The following is a 10,740-nucleotide window of genomic DNA, read 5'->3' as shown; positions in this document are numbered from 1 at the left end:
TAGGGTCATAGTTTAGTGGTACTGAGTAATCGAAATCTCGGTAGAAAGGGGGTAGTGAATATGGGGGTAGGGTGGGCAAGAAGGGGTGAGGGTTCTGAGGAATGGGACATAGCTCCGACCCCCGGGGCCCGGGCCACTCCCCAGTTAGTAACTCCGGTTGAAATATCTGAGGCGAACTTGATTGTGCTCAAGGATGCGAGGAGTTGCAACTCCTTGCGACAAGGGCGATCGACATGACGGGATGAGAAGAAGACGAGCTTGAGGTCCAGCTGAAGCATACCACAACACTACAAGTCCAGCTGAAGCATACCAAGAGACTACAAGTCCAGCTGAAGCATACCATTGCTACGGGATGAGCTCTCAGCTTTCGAGTTTCATAATCACGTGTCTGGGGAGACTGGCCGTCTTGATACTGCTTATCCGAAGTTCGGATGCGTTACCTTTCTCGCGATTAAAGAAGAGCAAGCCATGGAAACCTTCGGCCCATGAGTTGAGCCATCTTGAGGCGAACGGGAGGATGGTCTCATCCAAGACCATGACATCGATACTGGAGCTCAACACAGCAGCCAAGTTCTCTACTATTGACGAGGGATACGTCGGGTTTACCTTATCTTTCCTGACAGGAGAAGTTGCGCACTGGTCCAATACCAGCATCTTGTTCATCGACCTCAAGTCACCGCAGCTTCGCACACTGGTGAAGAGACTCTCGCCGGCGATTCTGCGTGTGGGAGGAGGATGGGAGTACAAGGTTGTGATGAACGTCAACGGGTCCGAATGCGAGACGCAGGGGACGCCGCCGGAGTTCTGCCTCACCATGGGTAGGTGGCATGAAATCCTGGAGTTTGCCAACGACACGCAGATCGACGTGGTGTGGGGCCTCGGAGCTCAGCGGCGAGCCAACGGACTTTCTCAGCTGGACTTTGACAACATCCGAGACTTCCTGGCCTACACCTCAACGATGCCGGACGAGCTCAAGGGAAGGATCCTAGGGTTTGAGCTCGGGAATGAGCTGGACGACGCCGACTTTGTTCGCACAAGCTCTGCAGTAGCTCCTCAGGTACTGGCTAGAGACTATCTCTTCCTCGCGCAGATTCTCGAGCTCTTTTTCCCTGGCCGTCACTGTCCTCCCTCCTCCGGAGTCTCCTGCTCGCGTCCTTTGCTGGTCGGACCTGCTCAGCATCCTAACGTGGACTTCGCGCGGAGGTTTCTAGGGGCATGCGGTTGGGTCCTGGACGCCTTCACGTTCCACAGCTACGTAGGGTACGGGGGAGACGCCGCGCTCTCTTCCAAGCTGGTGAACCAGGCGTTCCTCGAGGCTTCCTGGGAACAAGCAGCCCCGACAGTGGAGGTTGCCTTCTCGCTCGCACCGGAGGCGGCGGTTTGGGCAGGCGAGACCTCATCTGCGTGGAGCAGCGGGCGATGTGGGGTAACGGATCGATGGTGGAGCATGCTGTGGTACGCCAACACGCTGGGAAGGTTCGCAAGAGGAGGGGTCTCGCGGTTCGCCTACCACAGTCTCAACGGCGGTTGCTACGCGCTGGTCAACAAGACTAGCCTGCAGCCTCACCCCAACTACTGGCTAGCCGTCGCCTTCCATGATCTCATGGGTACCGGAGTGCTGGACCTGCGAGTCTTGGAGGGACTGGAGGAGGGAGAGGCGGGAGGAAGCAAGAACCTGATGGTTTATGCGCATACGTCCAAACGCTTCTTTGACAACACCACGCACGGCGCGACTCTCCTCCTCATCAACATTGACCCGGCGGTCACACGGGAAGTGCAGCTGACGGAAGACCCTCATCTGCTGCTGCCTCGGAGGGAGTACCTCCTCCAGCCTGGCTCCCTAGGGCTCGACTCCAACGTCGTCCTCCTCAACGGAGTGGAGCTGATGTTCCGGGGAGGGAACTTGTCGTGCCTCGTGGACCTGGGGAGGTGGGTAAACAGCTCGACTGGAAGAGCCTCGAGGGGCGCAGGCATCCTCGTCCCGCCCCTCTCCGTCATGTTTGTAGAACTTCCCCTAGCCAAAGTCTATTAAACGTTATCATAGTGCTCCAGCCTATGTCAGAGAAGGAGGGGGGGGGGGGTTGCGTAGAACATCGGAGGAGGAGAGCAGAGCGGAAATGGGAGAGAGGGAGGGAGGAGAAGCAGGGCGGAGGAGTGGGCTGCGTCTTCATATAATCCTATTCCTAAACAGCGCGTTGACTTCTTCTGGATCTGTCACGTTGAGCACCTTGAAGTGAAGGCCAATGTCCCCTCCAGCTGGAGTTCTGCTCAGAAGATTCTCAGCTCGAACCTGCCACAACGACACTCGCCTCGCGATGCTCTGCCATAGGAAGAGGAAAACGCCAAGGGACGGAGGAAGGGAGCCCTCGAACGACCATGGCTTCATCAGATCGTCTCCTGCAAAGTGTAGGACCTGCATCATCTCTCAGGCCCTGAACCTCTCTCAGTCTCTCTCCTTCCCTCCTCCCTCCTTCCTCAGCCTCTCCTCTCCCCTCTTGTACTCTCCTCTCCTCTCCCCTCTTGTACTCTCTTCTTCTCTCGATGCCCTCTCCCTCAACCTTCTCTCATTTCCTGTCCTTCTCTTCACTTGACTTTCTCCTTGTCACTGGTCCATCACCTTTATATCTTCTTTCAGCATCTCCCATGCCGGGCTGTAGTAGGACGCAACAGTCTAACACCAAGGGTCAAGCGCGCACATGTTCCTGGCGCATACCTGCAGTGTGTTGTAGATGAAGGGAAGGCGATGGGAGCTATCCTGACTGAACCAATGAGGATAGAACTCGTTCAACAAGCCCTGCCGCGCAGTCAGCCCCTTCGCAGACCGGCAGCTCCTGTGCCTGGTCAGAGCCGTCGGGGCTCCGCATGCTCCTCGCGGCTAGTAGGAGCTCACGGTAGGTCTACAGCAGCAGGAGGAGAAACAATATAAGGCACGACGAGAGGATACGGCGATCCGCCGGCGATCTTGAATGACAGAAACGAGAAGAAGAAAAGAGAGGGCTGAAGAAAGAGATCGAGAGAAGAGAGAGAAAAGGTGGGGAGGAAGCAGAAAAGGCAGCAGATTGGAAATTTGGAGTTGAGGAGGAAGGAGAAGAGTTTTACTTCACCTCCTTGGAAGGAGCAACGACAAGAACTCCAGTGTTGAACCTGTAAAGGAGGATTACACATGAAGACGAGTCCACGAGACCGATCAGACCTGTCTGGCGGCATGATCTCTGGAGCAGCAGCAAAGGGATAACCCTGTAGCGAGATACGCTCACGGACGGTGGACGGCCCATGATATTATTACAGTTGAGATGTCAACGTCGAAGAGCTCGTCGATGTTCTTGAGCACCAACACATCAGCATCAAGAAAAACCACCTGAATCGCTGTCAGCAAACTCGCAACGCTGGTCATTGTCTACCTTGTCGTACTCATCGAACAGACCAAAAACATGCAGTTTGTTAAATGTGGTGTTAAAGTATGGCCGGTCCAGCAATTCCTTCCGTTTACAATCAAACTTCTCAAAGATAAACCTAGAAGATACTTACAACAATCTCGAAGATTTGTATATCCTCAACCCTTCTTGTTATCAACCTGTAATTTCTGAATCACCTGTAACAATCTTCTTGTAGCATACCCTGCTGCCTTGAGACGCTGCTCATCGTTCATGTCCAGCAGGGGTCCAACAAGCGCTACCTGACGGCTAGAGGTTACACCTCTCCTCTCTCACTCCATGCTCCTTCACCAGATATCTCGTTGCTCCCACATGTCGCAGACACTTGGCAAGAACCTCTGCTCCTGGCCAGCTCTGGTGATGCTGAGCAGAGGAAAAGGAGGACGGGGAGGAGAAGTGGGGAAGGACTTGTGGGGAAATGAGTGTTGATGCGGGAGACAGTTGCGACGAGATAATGAGGTCAAAGTGATGTAGGTCACCGATTATGTAATTCGGAGTTGTCACCAGAGTGACGTATGCTTCCCTTTCCCTGTCTCCCGCTAGCAGGAAATGTAGATTATCAGCTTCTACTCTTGATGAATCATATTCAGCAGACCGTTGGAGCATTCTCCAGCGAAGAAACATGTCACGAGGAGAAGTGATACAAATGCAGCTCCTCTCGAAGACATTCAAGGCTGGTGAGTTTGGTAGAACTGCAAAGCACTTGATCTAATTAGCGTACCATCCTGGAATACGACGGCGTCAGAAGCTGAGCTAAAAAGAAAGGAACATGGGAGTTTCATGGTAGAGTACACATGTAGAACGAGCGACGTCTATCGTCATCATGTCTTCTACTTGTCATCATCCACGTTTCGCTCCTGCTCCCTCCTCTTCCCTCCCCCCCCTTCCGTCTTAGTCTCTTGCGCTACCAGAAAACACCATGGATGGTTCCCCGAAAGTCCTGCTTCGAAAGGGAGGGGTGGTATGCATAGGTATGAGGATACCAGGAGGGTACATACAGAAGGCATAGAGAATTACCGGGTACTTCTAGCGTATTTTGAGTTTGATTTATGGGTAGGGGTAATTTGACAAGGGGTTCGGAACAATATGGAGGGTGGGGGTGGATATCCAATACGAGATAGTGGGACAGTCATCCCGAAGGTGCCGTTGTCATGCTGTGGTGGGAGAGCGCTCGGACAGTGAGCGCTAGGATGGCGGAGAAGCTAAGAGTGGTGGCAAGGAACGAGAGGAAGGAGGTGGACCGAGAGGCTCAAGGGAAGCTCACAGTGAAGGCCTACAAGCATCTCGTGTACGATGACTTCGAGGACGGCTCGTTGGGGGAATGGGCCAAAGGTCCTGGTTGCAAGGGCGAGGAGGTGCAGGTCTCCGTAACTAGCAAGGACGAAGGGCAAGGAAAGCTAGGAAACCGACGATGTATGACGATCATGGGTGGGACAGGACATGCCACTGTCGATTACAACTGGAAGAAGTGCTTAAGTCGTGAACTCGACGGTATCAAACCCACTTACGTCTCGTTCTACTGCAAAACAAACACTATCGATGAAGAGACTGGCATCATATTCTTCAGGAACCACAAAGGCAAAATCATGTTGCTGTTCATAATGGGCCAAGGGGGACATTTTGGTCTCGATGCGACACTTCTTCCCGACAACTTCAACGATTTGCATTTCACGGGTGAAGCCGATAGGTGGTACAACATTAGATTCAACATTGACTGGAATGATCGTAAGTACGATTTCCTGGTGGACGGAGACCTGTTGTTTGGGGGCATTCCTTTCGAAGATGAGGACATGGATAGGCTGGACTGTTTCTACGTTGCCAACTCAAGTTTGACCAGCGTTACTTCCTGGGACGCCTTCGAGTTAGCGAACGACGTCGAAGTGCCAGAGCTGACGCTGCATCACGAGCCCTACATGACGAGCGGCATGGCGGAGATTGAGTTCTCCTTCCAGACTCCCGCTACAGGCATTTTCTTGCATGCGGAGCTGGAAGATTCCGAGGTTGGTACCAAGAGGAAGAAATGTTCTAATGCCCTCCAGTTCCAGGGCGCCAGCCAAAGGTTTGACGTGACGATCTTGAAAGCCGATGCGATCAGAACCAGCAACAGCATGCAACTTGAGTCGGATCTGCTCCGTTTGTCCGAAGACCCGACCATGAGCGACTTCACTCTCATTGTGGAAGGCAATAAGCTTCATGTTCATAAGGCCATCTTGTACGCGCGCTGCCCACACTTGCGCTCGATGTTCACGAGTGGGATGATCGAGTGCGAGAAGAAAGAGCTAGTGCTCGAGGACGTTCCTCTTGTGCATTTCAGAAAAGTCTGTCAGTTCATCTACACTGGCAGTGTGTTTGTTGACCAGGAAGATGCAATGGATGTGATGATGCTAGCGGACAGATTCTTGCTATACGGCCTGAAGCAGCAGTGTGCAGCCGTTTTGAAGAGCTCCATTGCTATGGAAAATGTCATTCATATCCTGAAATGTGCTGATAGATTTGACGCTCCTGACTTGAAGGTCTTGTTTACCTCTCAATGCAATTTCTGACATCCCCTGACCTCAGGCAATGTGTATTGACTTCATCATCCAAAGGTTCGGCGAGATCGTCAAGAGCCAAGAGTACAGAAACCTTGATGCAAGGCTGATGATGTACGCAAACTTGGTTGCTATCAAAACAGTGAAACTGATGCCGGTGCAGCGACGTTCAAGATGCCATCGTTCCTCTCATCAAGTTGGACCAGTCCGAATCAACACCACCAGAGTGATGATCGAAGAATCTAGATGTCGTCTAGCCGCTTGCTCAGTTGTCGTTACATCGGAAGTACCGCCGGGACTCGATGATGATCTGTAGTCGGACCGTCTGATACGGTCCGATCCGAAAATGTGGCTTGGAGGCTCACGGCTCAATCCGGCGACGGCACCGTGCCTGCAGTCAATGATCATCGGACACTGTACGGTAGACAGTAGACACAAGTCACTAGTAGCAGAGTAGCAGTACTGGGACTTGGACGGCCCCCTGCCCGGGCCGTCCGATCCGATCATCCGGGACCAAGTCACGTTGACACACGGCCGCAGTGACGGGCCGTGGGCGGGCCGGGCCTCGGCGGCCCTGCCATTTACTCAAAGTCCCGGCCCGGGGCAGCGGCACGGCGACGGAGTTTGTATCCGTGATACAAGGCTGATATGAAGTGCTGACTCAGCAAGGTTGGCAAAGGAAGCACAACGAAGTGCCGCACGTGGCATTCGGTATTACTACGGGCAAAAGATGATCTATGCCCTCGTGACACGATGACATGTGTAGTAATCTCCAGAATGAGACAGTCGTTAGAACGTCGATCATGATTGGCTGACGGCTCATGCGTCTGGACTGCACGAAAAATTGTAGTTTCAGTGACTCAAATTTTGTGATAACCGTCAACCGGCGACACGTGATTGTCGAGGAAAGGCATCCTGCGACTGCCTCTAGCCATCTCTATCTTATAGCTCGAGCATTAGGTGATATGTCATATCACTGCCTCCCTCTGTTTTGACTTCAAAGCCTATTCTGACCACTCGCCCAGAAAGATCGTTATGACTGTGAGTTACGACTTCAAGTAGTCGTTTTGATCATAAATTCTTGTTCTGTGAATAAATAATAACAAAATCAAAATCATCTCTTTAGTTTCAAATTGTATGATATCAATCTTAGCAACTTTGCAATCAATCAGGGTTGATCGGAAATTCTTCGCCACAGTCACCCCCTTTCGCCCCCAACTCAAATCAGTCACGGATACTCACCCCCACCCTCTTACATTGGTCAACTTAGTACCTGGGGGTAGGTAATCAGCTTCAAGGCTGCAGCCTTTCCGCTGACAGCTCCCTTATGAAACGATCGATCCTCGATGAGGCCTCCCCCAAGTCTGAAGTTGAAATCATTCAGTTTCAACATGTGACGGGGGTTGTTAGAAGGTTTTAAGGAAAGGTTCGGGTTTTGCGATGGTTCACCTCACGTGCTAAAGTCGCCCCAGTCGTATCCTTCCAGCCCTTCATTTGCCTGTATTCCACCGGTCATTTCTTGACCCCCACCTACCCATTTGCCTGCTCCTTCGGTGACTTGTTATCAGAATATGTTCAGTTCGGGTACCAGTTTGAAGGATTGGATGATTTACCTTGAGAGTAATCGACAAAAATTCGTACATTGGGAAAGTCCAAATGTGACCTGGTACATACAAGACCCACCCCATACTTTCATACCACCCCCATTCGCACTCAAGTTCACGAGTCAACCTTTTGGTAATTCAAAACGATTTACACCTCATAACTTACCACCCCATCTGAAACATCTTACACCGCCTGCAACCACCTACCCCACCCCTCTCCGGCAAAGATCCTGGTATGCCTGCTTGCTACACCCCTCAAACTGAAAAGAAGGTGGTAAAAATATTACCCCCCCCACCCCTTTGTTCTCGTAAACCTTCGCAGAGAACATTCAGGAAGTTGAAGAATCAATTTCACCGGTACTTTTGACCTAACTTGAACCGGTACATTGGCAAGCATTACCTAAGAAGGGGACTATCTTTCAGGAGGACCTACCCCCCACCCTAATTTATATTACCCCACCCTCAACGTACCTACACCTTCTCTCTACACCTTTGTGTTTCGCCCCCCACACACCCCCACCCCCCTTTTCAAGGGTCAGAGTCAACCTTACCCCACGGACTTCGTCTATATTAGGCCTCCGCCCCCTCCCCTTCACAAGTCTCCCCTCCTCCTTCACGAGCACGCTCATCTACTCTTTACCACCCTTTGAACTTGGTTCTGCGCTTACTCATTTCCTCTTCGGATCTCATTCAACTTTATCATGGCATTTGCTACCGGCTATTCTAAGGAAGACTCCCTCTCCCTCTCTGACTTGGCCTTTGAGATGGAGTTCGTGGATTCCGAAGGCATCGAGCAGAGCGTGTGTGCTCTTCATTCCTATGGACACTCCAGCAACGAGTGGGAGGAATTTGTCAGCAGAGGACGCGACTGCTATGCGAGTGATGCTGATGAACAAGAATCTCAAATCAACGACGATGATCTGTTGGAATTGCTTGCACTGAAGGGTCCGGGAAGGATTGTGGAGCGATCCCCGACCTGTTTGGTAGAAGCAAACTTGAGGTTTGATAACTGGCATTCAAACGATTCTTCCCTTTGTGGGAAAACTCCGTCAAATGTGGTGACCAACCTGAGAGCTCTTCAATTGTAGAATTCTTTCAGGGCATGTACATATGTGTTTCATTTTGTGATTTGATTAAAAGAATTCTGTGATCATCAATCTCTCAACAACCAACTTCTCAAATTCAGTTGTGATGATAACTTAATGTCATGTCTACGTCACAGTATCAAGGCATTGTGCTTTCCTTTCGCTTCAGAAATATTGTCGATTTGGTCGGTGCGAGCAGAGGAACATCAACTCCTTCGTCTGCAAGCTGCCAGAAGAAGCCTCATCAATCAGATATGAGGGAGGCAATGGAAGAGAAAGTCACCGAGATTGCCATAGATCCCTCTGTCTGCATCACAGCTCCCTCCTCTCCATAGGCTTCGCTGTCGTTCTCACCCTGCTGGGCATAACATAAGAATCATGTCAGTGAGTCGCTGCTCGCCACCTCCGCTTCCTCGGCTTCCGATGCAGCGAGAGTGTCTGTCACTTGAGATCAGCATGGGCCTGCACTAACGGAAAGTGTGGACCAGATCCACTCTTCGGCTTTGCTCGTCTTTGCGCCAGTTTTCCACTCTTCAACACCTTGTCATATGGAGATGAGGAAAGGGACAGGCTCAAGCACCTTGACATCCAGTGTGCCCATATCTGCAGGCTAGGTATGAACTTCAGTATACCGTAACCCCACCTTGAGCCACTCACATCCATGCCCACTATGTTGGAGAAAGTGACTCCTGCCAGGCCCTTGCCTTTCCATTCCGAAGAATGCCGCTTTCTGTTGTCCCCTGCTGCCCCTTTTACAGTTTTCAGCGTTTTTGCATGTTTGGAACCCAGCATCTGATACCTGCTTCAGTTTGCTCCGGTTGAGCTGCCTGCGGAGGCTGCGCCGAATGACTAGTCTCTGGCAGCAACCATGTCAGTGGGCCTGTAGGAAATCGACTCTCAGCATTCAATGACTACCCTCTGAGTCGTGTCTTGCTGTCGAGAAGTGACCATTCTCCCACACGCCCTCCACCTGAGTCATCGTGACAACGAATTGGCAAGGGAAGAAAGACAAATCGAAAACCACACCACTCTCCTCTCAAACTCACCACTGTCTTGCGAAAGCTGTATTTTCCAGATCCATTTGCTCTAGAGTTGAGGAAATTTCCTTGAAACTTATTTCCTGAGTCGATGAGCAGGATGGAATCACATATTTACAGAAAACTTGTTGCTCCAGAAAAACATTGAGAGCAGAACCTGAGTAGTGCTCGACATTCCCGTTTCCCTGCAGCACATCTCGTTCAAACTTCCCCATGTAACATGTTCCCTGTGCGGTCCTCAAAAATGAGAAACAAGGCGTGCTTGGAAAAGCCACAGTGACTATCATACATTCCTATCATAAAGCTTGCCATCTCCATGAAAACAACCAGCTTCAAAGAATCCGACATACCTTCAAGTCATCAGCATTAGAACAATTTCTTGTTACAAAAGGAGCTCACTTCGATCCATTGGGCCAGATGTATGTACCATAGCCATCAGGAAGAAAATTTCGCCATTCTCCTGCAGCGTAATGAGTAACAGAACATCTTTCCTTGATCAGACCTTCGTAACTCGAGCCGTTGTCAAAGTTGAAGGAGTTTCTTTGACAATGAATGTTAGCCAGCCAGCATGAATCAGATATGGTGCTTGAAAGATGGTTTGATATATCCTACACAGCTTCTTTTCTGCTCTCAGGCTGACTAAGGCATAATCTCAACCTGATATGAACACAGAGCTCGATTTTGTCTTCATATATTTCCGTGTGCCCTCATGCTCTTCATCCTCACCTCCATCACCTCCATCACCTCCATCACCTCCATCACCTCCATCACCTCCATCATCGCTGTCATCTCCACCATCGCCTACCTGCCATTGAAGGGAGGTCGCATGGCCGTTGATGTGGAATGAAAAAAACCAGGATGGTGTCCGGCAAATTGAGATTCAGTTCAAGGTGTCGGCCGATCACCGGCCCGGCCCGGGAGTACGGTCAGTCCGGGCCACTGTGACGCCCGGCGCGCCGCGGCGGCCGTCGGCTAGGGAGGGAGAGGCTCGTCGGAAGAGGCACTGGGGCAGGTTCACCGGCGTTAGCGGCCTCCGGGTCCCCGGGGCC

The 10,740-nt window shown here is 51.3% G+C and overlaps 5 protein-coding genes across 5 annotated transcripts; 3 read left to right on the top strand and 2 right to left on the bottom strand.

The window, feature by feature from the left end:
- Positions 1–352: 352 nt before the first annotated feature.
- On the top strand, positions 353–2,018 carry GUITHDRAFT_142083 (hypothetical protein; the record flags this gene model as incomplete). The annotated part of the gene is made up of 2 exons (XM_005828317.1): positions 353–1,933; positions 2,007–2,018. The coding sequence occupies 2 exons, from the start codon at positions 353–355 to the stop codon at positions 2,016–2,018; spliced, it is 1,593 nt and encodes a 530-aa protein (XP_005828374.1).
- Positions 2,019–2,167: 149 nt separating this feature from the next.
- On the bottom strand, positions 2,168–4,102 carry GUITHDRAFT_112607 (hypothetical protein; the record flags this gene model as incomplete). The annotated part of the gene is made up of 12 exons (XM_005828316.1): positions 2,168–2,413; positions 2,618–2,671; positions 2,714–2,794; positions 3,105–3,144; positions 3,194–3,237; positions 3,287–3,358; positions 3,402–3,479; positions 3,529–3,574; positions 3,618–3,676; positions 3,726–3,778; positions 3,914–3,973; positions 4,030–4,102. The coding sequence occupies 12 exons, from the start codon at positions 4,100–4,102 to the stop codon at positions 2,168–2,170; spliced, it is 906 nt and encodes a 301-aa protein (XP_005828373.1).
- Positions 4,103–5,497: 1,395 nt separating this feature from the next.
- On the top strand, positions 5,498–5,947 carry GUITHDRAFT_56353 (hypothetical protein; the record flags this gene model as incomplete). The annotated part of the gene is made up of 1 exon (XM_005828315.1): positions 5,498–5,947. A coding segment is annotated over one exon (450 nt), but the record flags the coding sequence as incomplete, so codon positions are not given.
- Positions 5,948–8,211: 2,264 nt separating this feature from the next.
- On the top strand, positions 8,212–8,724 carry GUITHDRAFT_153858 (hypothetical protein). The gene has a single exon (XM_005828314.1). It carries the CDS (start codon positions 8,271–8,273, stop codon positions 8,655–8,657), a length of 387 nt encoding a protein of 128 aa, XP_005828371.1. The 5' UTR covers positions 8,212–8,270; the 3' UTR covers positions 8,658–8,724.
- Positions 8,725–9,095: 371 nt separating this feature from the next.
- Positions 9,096–10,489, bottom strand: GUITHDRAFT_142080 (hypothetical protein; the record flags this gene model as incomplete). The annotated part of the gene is made up of 10 exons (XM_005828313.1): positions 9,096–9,257; positions 9,312–9,403; positions 9,454–9,534; positions 9,570–9,624; positions 9,701–9,774; positions 9,849–9,876; positions 9,981–10,041; positions 10,091–10,151; positions 10,194–10,299; positions 10,418–10,489. The coding sequence occupies 10 exons, from the start codon at positions 10,487–10,489 to the stop codon at positions 9,096–9,098; spliced, it is 792 nt and encodes a 263-aa protein (XP_005828370.1).
- Between the last annotated feature and the right edge of the window lie 251 nt (positions 10,490–10,740).

Source organism: Guillardia theta, assembly GCF_000315625.1.
Source record: "Guillardia theta CCMP2712 unplaced genomic scaffold GUITHscaffold_60, whole genome shotgun sequence".
Taxonomy (NCBI): Eukaryota; class Cryptophyceae; order Pyrenomonadales; family Geminigeraceae; genus Guillardia; species Guillardia theta.
This window is presented reverse-complemented; position numbering and strand designations above follow the sequence as displayed.